General features: G+C 41.2%; 1 protein-coding gene across 1 annotated transcript in view; it reads left to right on the plus strand.

Moving 5' to 3' along the window:
• pard3ba (par-3 family cell polarity regulator beta a) overlaps positions 1–25,839 on the plus strand; it is a 126,683-nt gene that overhangs the window by 23,978 nt on the left and 76,866 nt on the right. Inside the window, exons 3-10 of the mRNA XM_088013764.1 lie at positions 187–364; positions 9,804–9,919; positions 14,238–14,323; positions 18,100–18,186; positions 18,304–18,429; positions 19,095–19,552; positions 21,396–21,535; positions 21,751–21,879. Of these exons, the coding sequence (XP_087869890.1) occupies positions 187–364; positions 9,804–9,919; positions 14,238–14,323; positions 18,100–18,186; positions 18,304–18,429; positions 19,095–19,552; positions 21,396–21,535; positions 21,751–21,879 (1,320 nt within the window). The remainder of the gene's footprint in view (positions 1–186; positions 365–9,803; positions 9,920–14,237; positions 14,324–18,099; positions 18,187–18,303; positions 18,430–19,094; positions 19,553–21,395; positions 21,536–21,750; positions 21,880–25,839) is intronic.

The following is a 25,839-nucleotide window of genomic DNA, read 5'->3' on the forward strand; positions in this document are numbered from 1 at the left end:
ATATAAATCACACAAGTAGTACCATTTTGTTTTGCAATAGTTTTCTGTTGTACATTTGTGTCCCAACACGGGTCTTAAATTCCATTCATACTGGTCTTAAAAGTCTTAAATTCAAGTTGGGGAAACCTGCACCAACTCGAACGGTAAGCTTCACAGCAGAGGCCTGATGGTGTGTGTCTCTTCCAGCTGGTGGCCGTGTTCGATGATGACCAGCGCAGCGGTACAGAAAGCCCCAGAGACTCCATCTCCAACGGCTACTCCAGCGACGGCGCAAGTCCTGAAGCCATGCAGTACTTCCCCCACCTGGAGTACGAGGATCTGAGCAGAGGGGAGATCGAGGTTAACGAGGCCGTCCTCAAAGCCAGTACGTCGCATTTTCTTAAAAACACCCAAAGAACCAAAGCTAATCCCAATCGACACCTTCAGATGTCGTATGAACGTGAGAAAGTGTGTCCTGGTGAAGTGTGTGCATGTGTGGGTGTGTGACTTAATACATTTCAGCTGTACAAGCTGTGAAAAGAGAGAATTTATTGCCTGTAACTCAATTGTGTGTGAAAACAGATGCAGTGTTGACGCAGCCTTCTCTCCTATGATCCTCACTCAGCTTCTTTTTTTTTCCTCCTTAGTTTGCTCCTGCTTTCACACATTGCTGAAGCTGAGATGCACAAACAGAACAAGGTTCAGTTTTTATGCGTTAGCTGGTGAGAATAGAAGTGAATTCTATACCATTTTTTAGAGCTTTGGAAGTCAATTGAAGGAAAAATATATGTATTTTTTAAGCTTGATGAGCACAGAATGCTATTTCAATACCGATCTTTAGCAAATGTGACAACATTGACATTTGTTTCAACGTGTAATAACTTAAAGACTGTAGAAATTAGCTTTGGTCTCTGCCCAGCTCATTTGAAAATTAATCGACTGATAACGTAAGATATTTATTTACTGATCATAACCTCTCAACAGAACCCCACTTTGCACAAATCTATGCTGTTTAATGTATTTGACTTTTAGATATGATAAATGTTAACACCCTGGTGATTTTTTTCCCCCCTTCAAACTCACTGGCCACTTTTTTAGGCACATCTTGTTAGTACTAATTGGACTCCTTTTGCGTTCTTAGTGGCAAAAGCTGTCACTAAGGCTCAAAACTCAATGTTGCACATTTATGATGTAGACCCACATCCCAAACATTCTCTACTAGATTGAGATTGTGGAACAGCATTCCACATTACACTAAGTAGTTGATAATATTTGGTGATAGAGGGATGAATTCATGCTTTAAATATTGTTTGCCCCAAATTTTGACGGAAATTTTGTTTTTAAAGGTTTCTTAGGCTCTAGAGGCTTTTTTTTAATTTGTAGCTGGACAGAAAGAAGATCAGATCAGACAGAGAAGGGAACAATATGCAGTAAATGGCCCGAGGCCAGGAATCAAATGCACTGAGGACTGTGGCCTCCATGCAGTGAGTCTGTTCTACCACAGAGCCAAGCGGCGCCCAGGGATCTCATTTTTAAGAGCCAACTGAATGTTGCAGCTGAAATCAAGAGTCATTAGAGCAGTCCATGTCTGTTTCACAATTTGACGTGTTGTGGTTTCAGAGATGGTGTTTGACATAGTTTGGTTGTAACGAGTTTCTATTTGAGTTATTTTTCTGTCATTTGAAACGAGCATACACATTCTCTTCTGACATCAGCAAGGCATTTTTCGCCATATAACAATACAATGGAGTCGGGGGGGGAACATCCTTGCTCTATTATCGAAGAAGAGAATGTTTGAATTTTCTCCCCTTCTGCATCCATGAAGTTTCCTCTTCAACTTTGGGATTTGGGGTCATAGTTCAGGTATTATTTGAGCTTTTGAGATGCTAATTAGCTGCCGAGACATAATATTAGCATCATTAATTGAACAGTGCTGCTTAGAAATTGAACAGGTGTGCCTAATTAGGTGACTGGTGAATGTAGATATTCTTATATATAATTGACGAAAAGTTATAGAATTACTGTGGTAATGATAACAGAACACTAATTCTGGAGAGAGAGAAAAAAACTTACTGTTTGAGTTCCTGTTAGAGACATGGCAACATATTTGGGACTCCTATGATGTCTGCAGAAGTTTGGGAAGGTAATTAATTTAATTAAATTTTAGGTCTGAATAACTAGTAAAACCTATTATTATATTAAAACCTGGCTAACACATTCATCCTGGAGGTTGTTTTAAGGAGTTTTTCTGTCTTTCATCATCAAAAGGCTTTTTGCAGTCTTCCACCTGAGTGTTTTCTTTGCACACACATCCATATCTTTTGATGTCGCTGAGATCAGAAGTCATTTTTTAATGCATAATGAGCCATAATCAGAAATTTGCTGCTCGTGCCGTTGTTTTTGTGTTGCTTTTTCTTTGCAACACGAGCACGTCAGGCTTATCCACACTTTCAAATGTCGTCTCTAAGCTTTGTTACACTGTTAACATGACAAAAAAGGTGTCAAATTTTAGATTTTTATCAAACTAAATTGCATTGGTAGAATTGTAGACTTTCACTCACTTTGTTTTTTTTTTTGTAAACCTCTAAGTAAAACCTATTTCCTCATGTCATTAGTTGAATTTTTCGTTTCTCTAGCTAAATTTAATTTATTATCTGGTAGTGACTCATCCAGATTCTCATTAGGGAATCTCCCAAAGTTGAGCTTTTGCAAATTACTTTTTCATCCGTTTGTTTCCTTCCGACTATCCGGTGTAGAGTTGCAGGGGCAACAGCTTTAGTTTTCAGGGAATCCAAGTAGTTCCTTGGTTGGAAGTGATTCTTAAATATGTGTTGGACTTTATATCAGGTGATATAAAGTCCTGATTATATCACCTGACTTTATATCAGGTGATATAAAGTCCATCACTTGAATACGTTCAGGATTCTGCTCCAGCGTAGTTCTTTGATGTTCTTCAGTTCACATGAACAGAGCTGCCATTATTTCTGCTACTTCAGACGTACAACAATGACCACAGCTCTCATAGATGTTGCTGAAGAGCAAATCAACTCAAGTGAAAAGGGAAAAACGATTAGATAAGCCTGGTTCTGATTTAATAAAAGGCTATCTGATTGTTTTTGTATCTCTTCTGTGTTCACCTCAGTCCATCTGTTGACCTCAGTGAGTCGTGGTGAAGCCACACACACAGCTGCCCTTTTGCCACTCCTCACCGTGTGCCCACTGTCCCCTCATGCCCCATCATCTGCCTCTTTTCCACCCAGACACCGCACCCCCACTTCACTATTCAGCTTCCACCACCTGCCATCCAACGCAGCACCCATACCCTTCGACCTTGACCCCCATCGAACCTATACCCAGCGCCCCTGCTTCGCTAGCTCTAACTAGATTATCACTGTAGCCTGTTAGCATAACCAAGGTCCAGCCAAGCATGAATGGACCGAATCCAGTCGCGCCAACCACACACACCCAGTCTTTAACCCACTGGGACCTCTTCCTGCACCTCCCCTCCTCCCCTCCCCAACCTGCTCTTCAGCCCTGTTGAACCTTGACTAATTCAGTTATGATGTGACCCTGTGACGCCCCTCCAACAGAGCCAGACTGATGCAATAAAAGCTGCTTTTGTCATGACGACATGCATGCGTGGGTGCACAACACACGCACACACACATGCATTTGGACGAGACGACAAAAGATTGAGCTTCGAAGTTAAACAGCCATTACCATCCAAAACTGTCAATAGAGTGTGTGGGCACAGAAAGAATATTGTAGAGAAATGTGTAGCCTGGAGGATTTCACACGTTTCTTCATTTGATTTTTAAAAACAAGAAAATATGAAGCTCGTATTCCACCAAATTTAGTTTTCTTTTTCTAATTAAGAAGTAAGATTGTAAAAGAAAACCAACCTTTAGTGTGAAAAACTATGAAAGTTTCAGAATTAAACAACCAAATCTGTCATGTTACCACAATGTATTTCAAAGTATTTTGGTCTTATTTAATAAAATAAAAACAACCCCGGTTTCAACTAAACACTATTTAATCTACTCAAATCCATCTTCGTCTGGGCTATTTCACCAAACCGAATCGGGGAAAATCAAGACTACAGATGTGCAAAGCTGGTAGAGAAATACTCCAAAAGACCTGCAGCTGTAATAACAGTGAAGCACATTTAAAATGTAACTAAAATACAGCGAACCCCTGGTATTCATGGGGACCACAACCACCTGTGAAAAGCCCATAATCTGTGTTTATTTAATCCTTTCTAAAAATACTTATGACTGCCTATTTTATAGTTCAAACACTGAATATACCTCAGTATACAGTGGAGACCAGACTTAGTATTACTGCAGAAGCTAACATCTATTGTTTTCTTTGCTGTTGGAGGTACAACCAATCTGTGTCAAAGACAATAAGTGGCACTTCTGAATTGATTGCTTTAAAAATGCCAGCCAATAGTTTGTCAATTAGCATTGAGCCTTATTTTAACTTCCCAAACTGCATTTATTTTTGAATATCTTCGATGTGCTATATTGTAAAACCTTCGAATCCTGCAAATAAGTTAGTTGTGTATCATGAATTGGTAAATCAGAACTGGGAATACATGGGGGGGGTAGGGGGTATACTTTACAAAATCAGGCCAGCTCCTAACCTCAATTTTTTTCCACTAAAAATGTCATTATATGGTAAGTCGAACTGGTAAATACGGGATGTGATGGTTGAAAAAAAACATTCAGCTGCATTATGGATGAGTAAAAAAGCAAACCAACCTTTAAGCCTTCAAGTTACAATATTACAGCTTTTGGAGAAAAGGAAGACTGCTCAATCTGTAAGGCTTCTAGCATCATGTACATGAAACCACTTGGATGCATGTTTGATTCTTGTTAAATTAATAATGTACCGTAGAGCATAATATGGAGTGCATGTAATGCCAGTGAGTGGTGGACAGGGCAAGAAGTAATTCAGTAATCAGTCAGGCATCAAAGTGTTTGTGTGTCAGGTCGGGCAAGCTGTTTGAACAGCGTGATTGGACTTCACACTTGCCCCTGTGGGATGATTAGTCCTGCATTGATCCATGGCTGCACCAACACACACACACATGCTTACACTTCTAGGAAGTGAGCGCTTATCGCATCATCCCATGAGCAGCCTGAGCTGGGGCTGCTCAATCGATCGTCAGGAAAGCAAGACCACCCCAGCCAGAAGCACGAAAATACACTTACAACACTCACAAAAGGGACATGTAAAAACAAGCGAGTCGTCGTCTGTTTGCAGAGGATGTATCATATGCTCACTTTGTCACGCAAATGAAACAAACACGCGCCGATTAATGTGCTGACTCACAAACACAAATCTGAAACATGAGAGATCCTTGTTCTGGTGAATTTGTCCTGCAGGGTTGCACCACTTTCCCACTTCTGAAGTGGAGAGGAAGTCCTTAAAATAAACTCCTTTTTTTGTCCTCACAACAGCCAGGCATGTGTCGCTCAGAAACTCGATGTCGCACATTGAGAATCGGAGGAGGATGAACGTAAACGTGGAAAGGTTTACACGGTCTCCTCGTTCCCCGCTTTATTATCACAGATCTCGGTGGAAAGATGAAGGGAGAACACAACAAGGGTGTGCTTCTGTGGGATATTGTATCCTGGCCTTGAAGTGGGCACAGAGATGAGACTTACAGGGTGGGGTCTGTCTGTGGGTTCTCTGATTATAGGTGCATAGTCCTTCAAACTAGTAAACTTTCAATATATTATGGATCTACTTTTAGGTTTCCACTTTCCCCTCCCACCTTTTTAGGGGTTGGAAAACACTACAAAGATGGTGAGGGGTATTTCTTTGTTTGTTCAGCTGGGATCACTTCAAGCATAGCAATCATTACTGCTTAAGCTGAAGACTGCAGATGTTCCTTTCAGACTGACTTTTGATCATATCTTTTTGTTATTTTATTAAATGGTAAGATCTTTCTTCACATTTCCATCCATCAATCTGTACATTTCTGTCACACCTCTGTTTGCCATCCATCCATCCATCCATCCGTCCGACTGGCCGTCGATTTTCCCCACCTAATTTCCTTTCTTCTATTATGGCTGCTTTCCTGCCTGCTTTCCTGCCTTTCCTATTTTCCTGCTGTCTTGCAAAAAGATAAAACTTTTTGCAATTATATGCTGAATATTTATAAATTTGCATCTGAAAAAAATCTGCCTTCTTAACATGGAAAATGTTTAGAAACTCTGGATCTGGTTTATTGTTGTAATTAACCCAACTTTAGGTATTTTGGCATATCAACCACACTCATAAACAAAACGGTTGTGTTTGCCAGTTTTTTCACGCTTTGGGATGTATAAAAAGGAACATGGCAAGAGAACCTGGCGACTGCTCCATTAACGTTTTTGTGTAATGTGCTGTTGGTGCCAAATTACACAGTAGAGTGAGATTGAAGAACCATATAAGCAGATGCACTAATAATTTTATAATCTACGAGGCTCAAGTTTACCACCAGAAATGATGAAACCCATCTGTCATGTTTAATTTACTTCTCCTAAAACTGGAAGCATTTATTTTCAACAAGTTCGCTTAATGAACAACTTGTCATTTTATAAACTGCAGTCATTTTAACATAAAGTGGACAATAACTTTTAATAGTATTTGTTACAGGAATTATTTGGAAGTGTTAAAGGAAATAAATTAATACATTTTCCAGATTTGGTAATACATTTTATTTCACTTTTGTGAATATCCCTTGCTTCATGTTTTACAGACAAAGTTCATAATTTTAATCTTTTTTTTTGTTTGGTTAGCTGCACTCTGAAACTTTGCCACTAGATGGTGCTAAAGCTGTCACATAAATTATAACTTCCTCTGACAGACACGCATATTGTCAGTATTGACAGATTTATTATCTGACCGTATGATACAGTTCGTTTTGGGTTTTATTAAAATGTGGACAATATTTTATTAAATTAAATCAGGATTTAAATGGTTACTTCATTTAAAAAGGAAACCTCAGTGTTTTGTATGTTTCAAAGCCATGTCATGTGCAGCAACAGTTTATACATTTTCCCTGACCTCTGACCCAGGTGTCAGAATTTATTTTGGTTTAGCTAAAAGCTCTATTTAGACATGTTTTCAGTCAATTTTGATTAAGAATTCCTGCAGGATAATCTTATTTATGGTTTTCTAAACGGTAGCTGCTCTGAAAGAGTCGCATGTCACTCTCATCAATATCTCTGGGTCCTTAGTGGCACCGCTTGACCTGTCTGAGGCTAGCACAGGTCAGAGGTCAATGCTGGTGACCCTCAGGTTCCTTCACATGGCCGGACTGGTGCTCCGGGACTCTTTAAGTGGTGGGAGGATTAATGGGGCCCGATTTGACTTTGTGGATAAACGAGGGAGGATTTATGGGGCTGACGGCTGGGTAATGGACCCTGACTGTGACCATGCAGCGGCCTCGGCCACTTCACAAAGTCGTACCGTTGACATTGTGTTGAAGAACCGCAGCCTGAGTGGGTGGTTCATGGATGTGGGTTCTCTGTGTTGCAATCTATTTGTAGCGCTCTTTTAGAAAATCCAAACTCTACTGGATCCAGTCAGCTAAGGTGCTGCCCAGTTGGCCTTTCAGCTGTAAAATGGGGTTTTTGGTATCTAATCAACCTTAGTTTGAATTCCTTGAAGGTTATTATTTAAAAGGCATACTTTTTTTTCCTACATGTCTTCTGAGACAAGTAGGCTTTCACAAAATTTTCAACATTGGTGTCGGTAGTTTTCATTTGTACAAACATGCTGATTGATAGAGGTACACAGAGGAAGAAGAGGAATGCAATAAGTTTCACAGCATTCCATATCCAATCTTATTTCCAAAGACATTAGTCTACAGTCTGCTATTTTAGACTGATAGTTTAGACTGGATGTTTAGCTTCCACTGAGGGTTGGTAATATGACCTGTTTCTACAGCAGTTTCTTTGTTTTGGAATACATAATTCCAAAAACAAAAGAAATATTTCCTTTTGTCTATTTATACCAAGACGACAGAATGCTTTTATGTGCACCTGGTTTAGTTAAATTCCAACTCATTTTTGACGAAAGTAGTGAAAAAAAGGAAACAAAAAGCCTCTAAAAGAGAAGAGTCGTCTAAATGTTAAAGCTATTTTAAGACTGTTTATCCAAACCTTTTAAACCACGGGCCAAAATTGGCAAGCTTAAAGTCCTCAGGGGCCACATTTAAAACTCTGTCATTTTATTGTGTTGTAATATCTAAATTTGCCATTAAAAACAACAAAAATGTCCATCTACACCATTTGTTGAATGACCAAACTTGATCTGTAGTCGGGGGGCCACACAGAAGTTTTACAACATTTATAAATGGTGCTTGAGCCACTTTTTGAATACCCCTGGTTTATGTTGTAGCAAACATATTTCATCGCAGTTCAACAGTACAATATATACTATTCTGTCTCTCAATGCTGCCTTAAAAGAACATTAAATATACTTTTCTTTGTCAAGAACCTTTTTTTGAAGCTCCTCATATCCTCAGGCAAACAGTATATTTGTTCTAATCAAAGGAAAGCAACATTTTGAGTTATTTGGTGAGACACCTGTGGTAGTGAGTCAGTTCAAAGTTACTTAACTGACAGAGGGTGAGACTGTTTGTGGAAAGTAATCCACCAGGCAACAAATAGTTTATAATTAGAAAAAGAATGACCAGACAAATGGCAACATGACATAGAATTGGCTGAACATGTGGTTTAGTTAGTTTGGAGCTGAAAGGATATTTGTGTTTGTGTCAGAAATGGTTGGAATGATCATTTTTCATCCTGCTACCACCACTAACCACAGTCACACACACGCACACACACACGCACACGCACACACGCACGCACGCACGCACGCACGCACGCACGCACGCACGCACGCACGCACGCACGCACGCATGCACACACACACACACACACACACACACACACACACACACACACACACACACACACACACACAGAGTGACCCCTTTTAGTTCCTTCTTTCTGACTTGTTTCCCCCTCTGCTCTCTTATTCTGACCACGTTAGACCAGGACCCTGTCGCTGACCCTCCAAAGAGAGATTGATTACAGGAAAAGAGGAGAATTTTGTTTGCTTTCCCTTTCTGTGTCTCAGTTTTCTCCTCTTCCACTCTCTGCTCTTTTCTGTAGCTTTTTGTTTATCCCACTCTGCTCCTCCGCCCCTCCCTCCAGTCTCTCTCACCCCGTCTTTATTTTTCTCCTCTGTCAAGTAAAATTTGAAACATCCCACTATAGATTTTTCTTCCTCAAATACTAGCCTGCTCCCTTTGGGGGTGGATAATAAAAGCAAGGCACAACACATGGGTCTAAATTAGATTGCTTTGAGTTTGTTTTATTGTGGATTCGGACCTGCCCATGTTTGCGCTCTTTCAGTCGGCTCTGGTTAGATGTGGAGAAGGGCTGCGGCGAGGGCGCACACATGAACGTGTGCACTGGGGGGGACGTGATGCAAAATGATAGAATACCCTGTGACACAGAGGTGCTCTGTGGTTGTTTCTAGGGTGGAGTTATTCTCAAATAAATGTGACAAAGAAGGTTATAGGTTTAAAGTTAACGCAGTTTTATGCATTTCTCTGGTCACGCAACCAAAATTTTCTTTTTTCTTATTACTGTTTCTAAGGTTTTTGTTTAACTTCTTGGTAAAGAGAAACTATTTTCTGACTCTTTGTCTGAAAATGCATCCACCAGTAGGGAAAATCTAAAACTAAACTTTGCCATATAGTTTTTGGCATTATTCTAGATGCAGATGGTTAACATGCGCTCACTTGGTCCTCACAGACACACCTCTGTTGGTGAGGAGCAGCAGTGACTCCGTTTTGGCACCTCCTCATGAGACAACCCCTCCACCTTCACCTCCACCTGATGACCAAAGCTTGAAGCCTCCACCTGAGCCAGTAAGTGTTTCAATAGCATCTTTATGACGGAAATAATATACATCACATACGTAACAAAATTGTTAATTTTTGCCATTTTTGCCTTTCTTAATTGACAATCAATTAATCAGATTTTTTTTTAATTGGCACATTCTGCATATTTATTTAACCACACAAGCGTTTTATATAGAACATTAGAAGTACATTAGAAGATGCTAATAAAGAATTTTGTTTTTTAATAAGAACATTAAAAATTTCCAATAACGTAATATTACTTTAGTGTATGCTGCATCACTTGTAGCAAACCTTGGAGCCAAGTGAAGCCAGAGCTAAAACTACATATTTACAGATAAACGTTTTTATTTTATATCCTAAATGCAAAATGGATATACATATATACATTTTTGTACAGTTTTGACTTAATTACTGCTCTGAGTATGTTGTTTTCTCAGCAAATTATTATTTTTTATCTGTATTAACAATTAATCGATTGCTAAAGTCAATTCAATAATCAAATTATGATCAATTGAATTAATCGCTTCAGCCCTAATTTAAACAAAGCTAGCCGTCGTCTTTTAGCTCTGCTCTGAGCTTCAGGCTGGACTCGGAAAGGGTCACTTTTTAAAGTGCTGGCCTCCTTTCAGTGGCAGAAAGCCATTAAGGATGGTTTTGTCTGCTGTCTTTTCTCATCCTATGCATGTTGAAGCACTATGAGGTCAGGCTAGAGTGTGTGTGTGTGTGTGTGTGACTGAGGGGATAGCTCAGGTTGTTCGCTCCCGCTGCGTTCAGCTCAGCGGTGACTAAGCAGAACACGGGCATCAGCGGGCGACGAGTAAACACAATGACAGGGAACATGTTTCCTGTCCAGCAGACTCACTGGGCCTCATGTGCTTCAAGCAGAGCAGCTGGACCAGAGTGAGCACGCTCCGGCTGTACATATGTCTTAAAATAACCTGACAACTGTTTTTACAAAGTCCAAATCGCTGCTTGACATATGACTGCAAATTAAGGCCACTTCAGTCTTACTAAATCCATACAATGACATTTAAGAATTAGCAAGAAAAAACAGAGTCCCCATTACAAGTTAATAAGAGCTTTTTAAACTTTATTCTTACCTGAATACAAAGAATGGTGTTCAGACATTTTAAAGTTTAACTTTGTATTTTGCTGCAAAATAATCTGCAATCGGGTATTTTTTTAATTTTGTATTTTATGAAAGACAGGCACATACAGGAATCTTTCCGTCCATCCATCCCAGTGTTCATCTGAGCATCCATCCATTAGGCTGTCGATCGATCAGTCGGTCTGTCCATCATGATTTGTTGGTCTGTTTTAGTCAACATTTCAGTCTGTTTGCATGTCAGTCCCTAAATCTAACTCGCTGACCATCCATCTTATGAAAACACAAGTCATTTTTAAGATGTTTTCTAGTTGTATATCCATCCATCCAAGTGGAGATGAATTGTAGCCTGCACTGTATTACTCTTACAAAAAACAAACCAAAAAAAAAAAAAACACACTCTCTCCACGTTTGGTAACTGAAATAAACGCACTCGAAATACCTAGATACATATTTGCACTTTTATCCACTTTATCTTAAAGCAGCTATTGAAAGGTAGATTAAGTGTAATTCACACTGATACTGTGATGAATATGTGGCGTGTCCCTATAATGGATTTATTTTTCTTCTATGGTGAAGGCCAAGGTTGGCCCACTTCTCTCAGCTCGTACGTCTCCCAGTCAGCCTTTCAGAGGAGCTAATGAAACCGGCAAAGGGCTGAACAGCGCTAAACATGCAGACAGCTCTTTAATTAAACTGCACTCGCTGCCACATTCAAACCCAATAAATGAGACCTTTAATTTTACCAGCCTACTGTAGAGACTGCTGAACACTTTACTTGCTGCCACCTCTCACCTCGCTCTCGTTCTGTTTCTACTTGCGTCTCTGACGTGTTTGCTCACGTCGGCAGGGAGAGCGCAGACCATCGGTGTGTGATCGTGCCGTTGAATCCGTGGGTCAGGGAACATGGGCGACTGCACCGAAGCTGTGATCTTTACCGTCTCGACTGGCTGACACGTTGCTGATGGGGAGACACACGAGCAAAAAACAAAACAAAAAAAAAACACACACACACCTCATTACCCATCTGACAACAACCTCAGACACACACGCATGCACCCCTCACATGTCTGCACACCTGCGCCGACAACAAACAGCACCTGAAATGCAGAAACATGGTCGATGGGGTGCGATACCTAACACAGGAGACAACCTGTTTGTCGTGCTTACGTAGCCTTAAAGACAGCTTTCATAAATTATGTGAGCGTCGAAGATGAAGCCACAGATCCTGTCGAATTTCAGTCACTCGGTGTGCTGCAGGCTGCATTTAAAGAAACGAGTAAAACAGACGTTTTATTTGTGCTAGCAATGTCTTAATTTTGTCAGCTTTCACATCTAATCCCTGTGGGAATCACAGCTGAACATTAAGCATTAAAAGAGGAAGCAGCTTAAATAGAAGTGTAAGAACAGAAAGTGTTGTGTTTTAGCACATTTACCGCATTAGGCACTCTAGACTAAAAGTAAAACATTATTCTTGTCACTAATCAACCTTGGTGCAAACTCTGGTATAGTTTACTTGAAATATAAATGAAGCACTTTCTAAATTCAAATACTCTATCATTGATTTTATAAACACGACCTGACCTGACCAAAAGCAATTGACCAACACCTTTTTAGTCAAGGAGACCATCTAAACTCAGAGACCATCATTTATGAAAATACCTGTGGAAACATGCAAAACAGATATTTACCAGTGGCTTGAAATGACAACTAATTTCAAGAAGCTGCAGCCAATTGTCTCCAGAAAGTGATTGAAAACAACCAGGAAGGTTTTCTTAAATTCTTTCTCACTGTCATCATTAGTCATTTTTGCATTAGTTTGGTGGGGAGTACTGCATAAAGTAATCTCCTTATTTTCATTATGGTTGTTATGGTTCTTAGCATAAATAAATAAAACATTGTGAGTGTGACCCCCTAATCATTTTTATCCATTTAGCGAGACGCCATTATATTTTATAACTTGCATATCAGCCCAGTTCCACTGTAAAAGATGCAGCCGTCGTTACTGGAGCTCAAACTGACTGTAGTAAGATGGCTGGCTGAGCACAGCAGGGATTATAGGACTGCTGTTGTCATATCTAAATAAACTGGAATGATCACCCTTTGAAAAACTTTGAAGTGATCCTTTAATGTTGAAGCAGATTTCAGCTGCAATACACACACCCTTTTGCATGTTGCGTTGCACTGACGGTGCATGTGCCACATATTTTCGTACAACAGGACGTACAACAGCGTGTGTGACTCTGTGATATGTGTTCACCTGCACATCTACCGTGTTTTGAGATGCTAACGCGTTCTCTTGTGGAAGAAGAAAAAGTCCCTGCGCGCTTCATCTAATGTTGATGCGTGGAAGATGCACAGCAACAATGGAGCCTCCAGCTCATCTTCCTGCCCCCGCACACATACGCATTGTCGGGTAATCTCGCACTGCCCAGATAAAGTGGGTCAGCATTCGTGCAGGCAACATATGCTTTTGAATTCATAAATGCGTGATTTAAAAAAAAAAAAAAATGTTTTCCACTCTGCAGAGATGATTTGTGACTGTATTATTGGCAGCGGATGCATGCGTGGGTGCGCGTGCGACTCATAAAAGCGTATATGTTTATTGTGAGGCAGCGAGGGTCCACTGGGAAGCTGGGTGTGGTGGAAGCGGGGGGGGGTTGCTAAGGAGTCGGCTGGTGGGCGGGAGCTTTTCAGTCATTAGAAATGGTGACACAATGAAAGTGACAAGGCAGAAGGAACTAATTGCACCCCTCTTGTTTTTAGTGACGCGGGACAACTCCTAGGTCCCACTCAGTGGCTGCATTCGTGCAACAGTTTGATGTCGTCTCTTGTCTTTTTTCCTCTTTGTGGATTTCTTTCTCCGTCTTCCTTTTCTCTGTTTGTCCCGGGGTTGTTGATTTGGCTTAAAAATAGAGCACTGGCTGACACGGGGCAGGGATGAATGGAGGAGGGGGAGGGAGAGGTAGATGGATGGACATACAGTAAATGGAGTAAAGAAGATGCAGCGCGCGTCACTGGAGCTCAGAGTCCGGCCATCATTCTCTCTCCTGTATCTGCAAAGGTGATTGATGGCAGAATTAGATCGTTTCGCTAATTACTGTTGGGCCTTCTTCTGCTAGCTCAGTGGTTGCTGCTTGTTTAGCCTAAAGGCTGGAAACGGGTTATGTTTATATCACGCTAACTTTGATCATCTCTTTTTTTGTGTGTGTGTTGAAGGAGATCAACAATGTACTGAAGGGAGCCCTGGAGAGACTGAACACGGAGAACCCCCCACCCAAAACGATGAACCAGATTAACTTCAGGTAAGGTGTTTTATGTCGGGACCATCCAGTAGCTGGCTGGTGTGATGGGAGACAGACTAGGATTAGCACTAATGTCTTTGTTCGACAGCCCGACACTCTGGGTGGATTAAACCGTCTCATGGATGACAGTCGACTGTGGATGTGTCTCATTAGGTTACAATAGAGTTTATGTGGGCGCGACTAGAAGTGCAAGATGATTCTTTCTCTGCTCTGACTCGAGTTTTGTCATACTATTAATGTTGCTTAACATTAAGCAGGCAGATTATTTTTTTATTGTAATGAGCTGTACTCAATGCAGGTTCCTAATCAGTCTAGAAAAGACAGGAGATGTTTGAAATTGCATTTCCCAGAACTGCAGAAGTTTGGAAAAACTTATAGAAAGTAGAAATGTTTGGATTCACAGAATCCATTCCCTAGTATTTGTCTAAAACATCCATCTATCCATCCATCCGATTGTCAGGCTATCGATTGTTCAGTTATTCATTTGCTTGTCCATCCGATTGACCGTCCATCCATTCACGAATTCATCCATGTTAGCGTTGTGGATAAAATGGTCTGAACAAATCTAAAATTTTGAGCAATAATGTACTTTAAAGCTAGATTTGAGCACACAAGTGATTAGTAACATTTACATAGCCATAGAAGTTAATTTTCATAGGAGTTTCTTTAATTAAAGGGTGTACAATGATTAATTTTGGTTGAAAGACTAACATTAAACGCATGCTTTCCCTCTTGGAGGCTTGTAAGTATTTTTTGGATAAAAAAAAAAAAGATACAATATATAGGTACAAAAAGTATTGAGTCTACCACCACTCATTTATATTTTGTTTGTGATCGGTGCAAACCTTTTCATAAATAATGTAATCATCATCTGTATTTGTCTAAGTTTTCCCTTAGACATGAATCTTTTAAGTGCTCAGTGTTCGTGTATGCCTATTAGGAGAATGAAACGGTATTGATCTGCGCAGATCTTCGTCTCACTTGAAGTCATGTCCTCAGCTCTTTTTCCTTTTTTTTTTTTTTGTCCACCTCAAATCTGCCTCAACACATCGCTTGCACGTCCTCTGCATCCGATCTTAAAAATAACTGGAGGGAATCACAGGTGCTCAGAGGAGGATGTGGCTGAAGTGGCAGATGGTGATTTTTCAGTGTTTTACAGTGCAGTGGTGTCTTGACAGCACTGTGATACAATGGAGGCACGCCTGTCAAAGCTGGTTTGCCATGGTAACAGATGGCTGGCAGTTGAAGAAAGCACAGTAAGCAACCGGGGGGGACACTTCATCCAGGGTCCAGGCTGCAGGTTTGCTCACTCTGCCTCCATATATGTAGAGGAAGTCAACCAAAAGTGGGAGCTCCATCTGTCTCCCAGCTCCTTTCAACCCCCCCCACCACCCCACTGGAATGCCTGTGTTTGTTTGTATTCGCGTCAGTGGGATGCTAAAATGGGTGAGCGGAGCTGCTCTGCATATTAGAGTGCGGCGCTAACGAGCGACTGCTGCCTCTGATGAGCTTGTTTGTGCAGCAGTTTGTTTTTTATGCGAACGGAAATGGGCTGAAGCTGCTTGTGTGTGTTTTTTTTTTTTTATTCCATCACACACACATTCCAGTAAGATGCATTTACGCGATTCAGAAAGCAATCGTGTGTCATCCCAACCTGGCCTGATTGTGTATCACATCTAAAAAAGAAGAAAGAAAAAACTTAATTAAAGTTGCTCTTTTGTTGTCGTGTGTAGTTCTAATGCAAGCGTGTTCTCTAATGGGAGGAAACGTGATGCATGTGTGTACATGTGACTTTTCAATTTAGAGGAATGTGACTGATGGTGTTTATAAGCGTGCAGTAGATGTGGCAATAAGAATGCAAATGAGATGTGTGTGTGCGTGTGTGTGTGTGTGTGTGTGTGCGCGAGTTACAGTATGTGTGTGACCCTGGCGGAGGTTAACGAGAGCCGGTTGACAGTGACAGAGGAGCGGCTTATAATGATCCCAGCTAGACCTTGGGCCTGTGTACGAAACACATAAACCTTGAACTTGAGTGTTTTTTTTTTTTCTCTGTGTGTGTGTGTTTTTTTTTTTTAACCCAAACAGACAGCTTCTTTTTTGTTTGCATTGCCGCTTTGAGAAAAGTCGGTGGGAAATCTCCATAGGGAAAACGCACTCCTCCACTTCCATCTGCTCCCTTTGAACTATTTTTATAGCTCTCTTTTGGTTTAAGGAGAAGGAAAATGCTTGTCTTCATCAAACATGTCTGACTTCTGCAGGACGGCTCTCAATCCCTTTCTCCAGCATACAGTTGATACCTTGGTGGGAGATTTTTCCCTCAGCTTTGTTTCTACACTACTAGAAGCAGCAGAAGTTGCCCCCGCTGACCATAATTTGCTGCAGGCTTAAAACTTGTACTGACTTGTTTCTTTGTTCAGCTGCATTTTTTTTATATAAAAAACATCACTTTTACTAAAGGTTTGTGCTATAAAAATATTTTTCAGCTTAGATTTATTTCTGACTTTTTGCAATTAAAAAAGTGGCAAATATTGTAGTTAACAATTTGTTGATCTAGATTCACAATATGGAATCTCAAAATGCTTGTTCACAATATTGTATTCAAAATGTCAGATAATACACATGCATATCAATAATATGTCACCAAAACATACATGCAGATAATCGGTAAAAAGCGTTTGAAAAGACTTCCCTTTAGAAATGTGAAGTTGCTAAAGATTGACAGTTTTTGCAGATTGAGCTTTATTAATGCACAATTAGCAGCATGTACGTTCCTGACATGTTTTACTCAGCAATAAATGTGCAAATGAATGACTTTGAAATGGAAAACTATCAAGATAATGCCTATTAACGTGATTCTGGCATCAATTGGTCTCATTAACTAAATGATCTGCCTTAATTACAATGAATTTTAAAGAGATTCACTCCAGCTTCCTAAAAACGTAGCATTTTGTTCTCCACTAGTTTTAATAAATACTAAAGTTTCTGCTGTGTCTGACACTCCATGACACCAAATGTACTTCTTTATGCCTAATAATCTTTATGAATAAATCTTGCTATTTGGTTCTTCTGGACTTTTCTGCATGTCTCTATATTAACTTCTGGAGAGAAAAATCAAACAGATTTAATATTTTTTATGCAGCTTATTGATATTTAAGGTGGCAATATGCAGTGGATAAAATGCAATAAAAAAAACCCTGCAAATATTGATCTGAATGTATTAATATGAAGCTTAATTTCAGCCTGCAAATACTAATCTAATATTGCTTTCTGGTTGACAGGCTCTATAGATGTCTCTTCATAGATCAGACAGAAATGTTGACATCCCTCCCCGCCCAATATCACAAGCCACCATCTTCCTGCTGATCTGCCCCGCTATTGTCCTTGTTTATCTGCTTCTAAAAAGCAACAGTTCTGGACTGAGCGGAGATTATTAGAGGAAGAGATTCTGTTTCATCTCGATCTGCTTCCCTGTCCGTCTCCTTTTTTATCTCCTGCTCCTCTCTTTTGTCCAGCAGCTAGATTGGCTAGTCGAGAAGCAGCCAGATAAGAGGTGAAGTAGCCAGCTGAGTCCCAGTCACACAAACACACACATGCGCACGCACACACAATAACGTTTGGCAGGACTACCTGTAAGCTAATTTGTATCCCTATCTGTGTAGCCTGGAGGAAAATGCAAATGAGTTTTGAAGAGCTTGCAGAGAGCCGAGTGCGTTTAGGTTTGTCTGCACCATATTGCGAGCGTCGTGATTTATTCCCTCCTTCTCTTTTCTTGGCAGCACTCTTACAAGGACGGTTGAGTTCCCAGGTGACCGGGGCCCCCTGGGTATCCATGTGGTCCCCTACTGCTCCTCCCTAAGTGGACGGTGAGGCTGACTCGTGTTGTGATAGCCAGATGGCAATGTTTACATATAAATAAGCAGAAAAAAATGTATTTATCAGCATTCTATCTTGCGTGTTTGCCTCTGAATATATATTGCCAGACCTCTGGGCCTCCATATTAAAGGCATTGAGGAAAACAGCCGCTCTAAGAGGGACAATCTCTTCAAGGAGGACGAATGCATCGTCCACATCAACGACACGCCGCTGCAGGACAAAACCTTCGCACAGTAAGCAACAAAGGATGTGGATGAGACGCAGTGTGTGTCTGATAAATGTTAAATCGGGGACGTACTAACACCATATTTGAATGATAACTTGATCAGAGCTCTTCAGACACATTTCAGTCAGGCTATTAAAGCAGTAACATTTCAAAGAATTTATGTCTTTTAATAAGTTAATCTAGTTCAAATCTATAGCTACATCTAACTATATAAAACATTTATTTGTAATTTCCTAAATAATAGATTGATTTATGTGGAAATCAACAGATAAGATCCACCAGATGGGATGAAACTCCTGAGCGAGGAGAGAATGAAGATGGGTAGAACAAAAGTCTATGTGGAAGTTGGGAGGATTAAAAATATATAGCATGAGGTGGGACCAGATTACCCAGAGTGAGTCCCAGTATGTTGATCACTTCATAGCTTGTATATAATGAGCAAACAAGAACTTGAAGGCAAACATGAATTATATAAACCCTGCTGTGCCATCTGCCCAAAGCCTGCTGTGTGCGAGTATGCTGACGTGCCACGTCTCTCATCTGCTCTTTTTTTTCCCCCCACAAGGCTTTAATAAAAATCTTGAGTCATTTATTTGATGCCTTATTTGGTCAAATGAGATAATAAGCAATAACAAAGAACCTACAGATAAATCAACATTTTCCTGTCTATAGGTCTCAGGAGGTGTTCCGTCAAGCCATGTCGTCTCCTACTGTGCGTCTGGAAGTTGTGCCCGTAGGCAGCAAGCCTCGCTATGAGAAGACGCTGATCGGCCAGCTTTTCACTGGCGATGGCAAAGATTCCCCTGTAAAGGCCATGAGTCCAAAAGTGCTCCGCGCTCCGGTTGAGACTCTAGCCGAAAACAAACTGACCCAAAAAGTGGAGCTGAAGCAGCCAGACCCACGACCCAAGACTCCAGAGTCAGCCCCGCAGAGCACACTGCCAGTTCAGCCCCAATACGGGTCTCTGGAGAGAGCTTCACCCACACCTCCAGCTCAGACAGCGAGCTCCTCCCCTCCACCCAGGACCCGCAGCCAGAGCCCGCTGGCCAACAAGAGTCCTGCTGCACCTGGGGTTTCTAACCTCGCAAACAAGAAAGGTGGCAAGAGGGTAAAAATTGACCTGAGGAAAGGTACGCCTCATATTAAATCTGCTCAAAGTAATGTCTTACTCCAGTTGTAATTGGTCCAGTCAAGACTAAGATAAACTTGTGCTGACTTAAGACAAACATAGTCGACAAATTGAGGTTGCAGTCGTAACAAGCGCTGTCTTTTTTTCCCCCCAGATTTTTAAACTGCTATGTTTGCATTATACGTTTTTAATACAGAAGCTGATTATTATTTACACATGAAATGGAGGAAGGAGGCTGCATGCACCAGTGATCTTCCTTTGAGACATCTCTTGTCCAGAGGAATGGTCTAATTAAAAAGACGTATCAGTTTTAAAAGTACAAATGTTATAGCGGTTTTTGTAATCAATTTCTATTTTTTTATTAGAAGATGCTTTCCATGTTCATACAAGACCAGTGCTGATATATTACCTCCACTCTACATTTTGTGTTTAGTCATTGGCTTCTGTGTATGAGCATGTCCTAAATCCATTTTAAAGATTAAGTTGGCCTTTAAAATGTTATTCTCAGGTCTCAAATTGTGTCTTGATAAAACTATTTAATAAGAACTTTTGTGTCAGGCAGCAGTTTGAGTCTGACCAGACATTTTCAATTTGTTCTGACTTGAGATGACTGAGGCTAATGCTAACTAGCTGCTAATATACCCTTGCTAGCTAGCTAGTTTGTACAGATCTTAAATTCCACTCAAAATGGTCTTAAACATGCCTTAAAAGTCTTAAATGTTAGCTGGTGGAACTTGCAGAAACTCTGGACTAGGAAACATACTACGGTGTCTTTAATTCTCCGTTCTGGTGATGGCAAACAAAGAGGTTCTTAAAAGTCTTTTTCTGACAACATTCAGCGTTTTGTGTTGTTAAAAAGTAAAAAGAACGAAGAGATAACCGAAGAACATACACACACATTCTCACCACAGGCATCCAGGGCGAAGCAGATGAATGGATAGAAGAAATTGGGCTTCAGCTGAAAGCTCTATTCACTACTGTTTCATTGTTAGCTTCTTTTACTCCATCCCATTTCTTTCCCCTTTTTCCATTTACCTGTTCTTTGTTTGATTTGTTTTTCCTCTCACTTGTCTCCCTCTATCCCTTTTCACCTGACGTAAGATCAGAGCAGGGGATATTATTTGGTTTCTAACACCCTCTCCCTCGGTGATGCCGTCTTTCTCTCCGTGATTGGCAGGCGGGGAGGTTTAGGTGCGCTAATGTAGGGCAGGCAGAGGCTTAGCTTGGAGAGCAGATAGCATCGCTCACCGTCTTTAGTATGCCACGGCGGCTTTGCTTTCCCACACACACACAACCTGATGCCGAGCGTGGCACATTTCACTCATGGCTTGGGGCTTGTGGGGCCGTGAAGGAGCGAGAGGGTGGAGGCTCATGGTTGTGTGTGTGTGTGTGTGTGTGTGGGCTCTACCACACAAGCAAGTCGACATAAACTCTTGAAATCTTTGTCCAAATCACATCCCAGAGGATGGAAGTCAGAAAAGGGTCCTCCGTCCCTCTCCACGCCTCTCTTCCATCTCCTCCCTTTTCCTCCCTTCATCAGCCAGCGATCGGCCTGCTCACACGTGAAATTAAAGGCAGAGGCTGTCTAATCCAGCTAGGGGAAGAGCCTTTTTCCCAGCGGCTCCCACGGCAGAGCCTGGCATCTAAACCCCTTAGGGAAACGGACTTGTAAAAATAGCTAAAGTGGATGACGATGTTAAAATCAAAGACAGTGTTCAGCAGAAAAGATGGGGAAATGAAAGTGAAGAAAGGGAAAATTTCATTAAGGCTTTAAATTGATAATGAAGCATCTTATTTAAGGGACAAAAATTACCCTACACTGATGTTGTTTTGTTCCCCGCCAGGCACTGAGGGTCTGGGCTTCACCGTGGTCACCAGGGACACGGCAGTCCACGGGCCAGGGCCAATTCTGGTTAAGAACATCCTGCAGCGAGGCGCAGCAATCAAAGATGGCCGCCTGCAGCCTGGAGATCGCATCCTGGAGGTAAAGCACACATTGGGCATCATGCCTTTTGTCTAGAGGAGAAGAGAACAGCAAAAGCAGGCAAAATAATCACATGACCACTCATCCCCCCGCCCCCTGCTGGCTGAGCGGCGCAACTACTTTTCTTTTTTTAAGAGATTACTTACAAACCAACTTCTATGATTGAATAAGAAGAACTACTGTGTAAATATTTGCTCTTAAATGATCTCGTATAGGTGAATGGAGTGGACATGACCGGCCGTACCCAGGAGGAACTGGTGGGCATGCTGCGCAGCACCAAGCAGGGAGAGGTGGTGTCCGTGCTGGTGTCCCGGCAGGAGGACGTCTTCCTGCCCCGAGAGCTGGTAATGGAGAGCAAAAACAACACACGTGTCCTGCTGTAGCTTCACACCGCTGCGTTTACCGATCATGCCGCATCCTGGGTGTGCTTCATGCTTCCTTCCACTCTCTTTTTTTTTCTTTTGCCTTATCTTCATCTGTGAATGTTTTTATTTTTTCATGCATTTCCTTCGCATTGTGCCTTTTCCCTCACTTTCTCCCAAAGGAGAAAACCTCGTCATGCCCTTTCGCACCACACAACGACACACTCAAACCCAACCGGGCCACACTCCGACCTTCCTGTCCCCCTCTGGTTTGTTGACACAGAGATGGCAAAGGAAGTCACGCGCGCACCGAGGAAACGCGGGGAGCGTGTCCTCGCTTTTTTGACATGCTCACTGACAGTTTACCTGTTACCGCCAAGGGTGTCGAAGGTCAGCGTCGCAGGGTGACATTTAATAAACACTCTTTAAAACGTATATATACACACACACCCCTTGAAACTCTCCGGCTCACTATAAATGATGTTTTCACTTCCTCCCACCCGTCTGTCCTCTGTGGTTATCCTGAACACTTCAAAGCTCTCTGAGTGGGACTTTGTAGTGACTGATGCATATTCACACCTACACAGACACAGAATCTCCAAGTCCTTGATAAAAACTTGAGCACAAGTGCTCTCTCCCTCTCCCTCACTCTCTCTCTCTCTATTTTGCTCGCTGACACACATGCACGCACACATGAAAACGCCACGTCTTTTTAAACAGCTAAGTTACTGCTTCCCAAAATAGTTTGCCCTCATTAATGGCCCGGCAGTCTTGGCATAACAAGTGCACTTTGAAGAGCCTCATTCTAACACTTGCTGGTATTTGTGCATATGAGAGGAGAGATTTAAAGAGGAGTGGAGGGAGGTAGATGAGGAGAAATAAGAGGAAGCTGAAGCTGCCTTTGCCCCCGTGAGATCTACTCCTCATCTTCCTTCAGCACGGTCCTCAGATTCAGAGATGTTAGGATGGCCCCCCCCAAGCACACACTGAAACACTTTTTTTTATGTCACTGTGTTGAAAAGTGCAAGGGATGCGGGAAACATTACAGGGAAAGATAAAAGCATGCAAACACACGCCCTACTTAAAAAGATGAAAAAAACTGGGCAGTTGGGCTTTAGCCCACAAAATATGCCATGCATACGATTTCCAAATCTGATCAATATTCAGTTCAAAATCCGTTACCAATGTACATCTAGGAAGCAGAGTTTGGAGATCAATAACAAACTAAATGTCCAGTCAAGACAATTGGTGATGGATAAGGACTTTAAGTTGGAAAACATCCACCTTCCATTTTGTTCCCAATTATGGACCCAAAGTTTTACTCCTCTGCTTATCTTGTGCTCAGTATTAAGTGCCAAAATAAAAATGGCTTCTTATTCTACCTAATGGTCGGCAGCTAATGGAAATGATTTTGGTGTTATGTCATTTTGTAAACCAGAGAAACAAAGTCCTGGATTATGAATGTGAGGTTTCCGAGATGATATTAAAAAAGTAAATAATTGTGCAAACTACTGAAAACCAACACCACTTTGCATGTTATTTTTCCCATTGTTTAGATATATCAGTATCAAAAAGGTTGTTTTATTCAGTTAGAAAAACAGTAAAACATACCTTTTTTAAAGGCTTCTTACGCTTTATCAGGAGTGCCTGCAAATTAATTAGTGTGTGTACATTTTCTGACATCCAATAATGTGGTTTTGAGGCTATAATATCGAGTAAAAACACTCACGATGTGTCCGTATCCCAGTCGGTATTTGTTCAACTAAATCAAGCAAATAAGCTCATTACTGTAGTTTAACATGAAGCCTCTGTAGAGATTAATGGCTTTTTCACAATGATTCGTTTTCCTTGGCTAACTTTGCTATCGCTGCTACAAATAATAAATGTACAGCCTGAGCTAATGGCATCAATCACGGTCTAATTTTCTCTTCTGCTGGATCATATTTTTTCTGTCGCAGCCAGAGTAAATAATACCAGATGAAGACTTGAATAAATTCAGGAAAACCACGTCTGAACTGTGTTTAAGGGGAAGGTTTGTGCTCCTACTTATGTCCTTGACTAGTCTAGGTTAGTTCGTTCTACACAGTGATTGTATTTGGTGAGCTTTTATGGTCAGAAGTTGTGAAATGTCTACACCAAATCAGCTATTTGAGGAGTAGCTAGAGTTAAAATCAGCCAAAAATTTCAAAATTACTAGAGACGAGGACCTACATTACCTTTTCAATATTCGAATAGAAAAGCAGATATAAAAAAAAATCTGTTTGCTAATTTAAATTGCACGCCTCGCTCTTTAAATAAAAAAAGTAACATGGCTGCTAGAATGCACTCGTTTATCTTATTGGGGGGGCCTGAAACGTTTTAAAGCCAAATGTAGCTGCAGCCGCCAAGATATTTCACTCAAGAAAAAAGCGGTTGCATCAGGGATGACCAGAAGACGTTCATATTAATCCTCAGAGGAAATCCGAGTGTTTGCACAAAATTTCATGGCCAACTGTTTAGTATTTATTGGCATATTTTAGTCTGACATTTACGTCTCAAAAGCTCTGCAGCAAGTATGACTAATAAGCGATTTGACTGCACTCTTCGTCGTCGAACTGTAAAGATGCTTCCATTTTAACTGCTCAAGATTTTTTTTTTAATCATTTAGAAATCAAGTAGATTTCAGAGGAACTTTCTGAACTTGATTGATTCAATTCAGTTGTGATCCATAAGCAGCTTGCATCACCGAAAGCTTTAAGCAGTCTTCTTTATTCAAATGACTAACAATAGAGCCTGTGAATTAGCCTCATTATAAGGACACAAAAGAAAGCGTTTTTTTTTCCTTCTCCACATCCCTTTAAGTCGCTCTCACTGTCGAAGTAATTAAAAAGTGATAACTTCTAATCACAGCTTCTTTCCTGTCAGCACTTCTGCATCCGCGTCTCCCTCTCTCGTTCAACACGGCCTCTTTTGTTTCAGTTTTTTATTACGATTGGGGTTTTTGTCGAGTGGATGATGGAAGTGTTTGTGTGGAGTGAATGGGGACCGTGGGGGTCAACGCGCACATGGCTGACCCTCTGATGCCAGCAAGACTGGGTCATCTCACAGGAAAGGAAGGGAGGATTCCCCTTTCATCCTCTTCTTTTTATTTTTATTTCTCTCATCCTGTCAGTCTTTGAGTTATTTTTTTTCTCTTTCCGCCTAAATTATCCTTCAATCTGTCTTTTTTTCCCCTTTATTGTCATTCCTCGTCATCCTGAGGTAAAGGTGTAAAGCTGCGAAAAGGGAAGACATTAATGCGATTAATTGGCAGCTCTGTCGTCGCCGTCATGCGCGGAGAGATCTCATCTTAATTGAATGTCGCTCTCACCGCTAATCCTCCGTGCTTTGAAACCCCACATTTAGAAATCCTCACCGACAAAAGCCTCTGTGTGTAATCGCTGTGTATCACCCCCCACTCTTCCTCGCATACTCCTCACCACCCACCCTGGGGTTAAAAAAAAAGCTCCTTTTTGTCTCCTCATTTGGGTGTTGAAAAGGGTGGCCTCTTCTTCTGACTAAAAGCTTGTTAAAGAGCCATTGCTGAGGGCTAACGATAAATGATAAATGGAGGAGGGGTCCCGGCCACCCAATCTGCCCCCGAGGAGACTGGCATCAGGGGAGTTATTGCAGACTGCAATTGTGTGTCTGCGAGCCACTTGGTTGTGTAAATACATGGAAATCGGTGGTAAAATACAACAAATAAACGTTTTTGTCGTACCCCACTGCTTCGCTTTGGCCCTCTTCACCCTTTAGTATATTTGCAGAATAACAGAATGTTTTAAACCTCCCACATCGCCACCTGAATCCTCTCAAGTGTCTGTCAAGCAGGGCGGTCTTTTGAAAGCTTCTGGTTTTAAATAATGTCACCCTGAAATCCCTTGTTGATAAAAATAAGCTGTGATTGAAAGTCTCCAATTAGTC

This window comes from Poecilia mexicana, unplaced genomic scaffold (assembly GCF_051168715.1).
Source record: "Poecilia mexicana isolate PSO_F unplaced genomic scaffold, ASM5116871v1 scaffold_2, whole genome shotgun sequence".
Taxonomy (NCBI): Eukaryota; Metazoa; Chordata; class Actinopteri; order Cyprinodontiformes; family Poeciliidae; genus Poecilia; species Poecilia mexicana.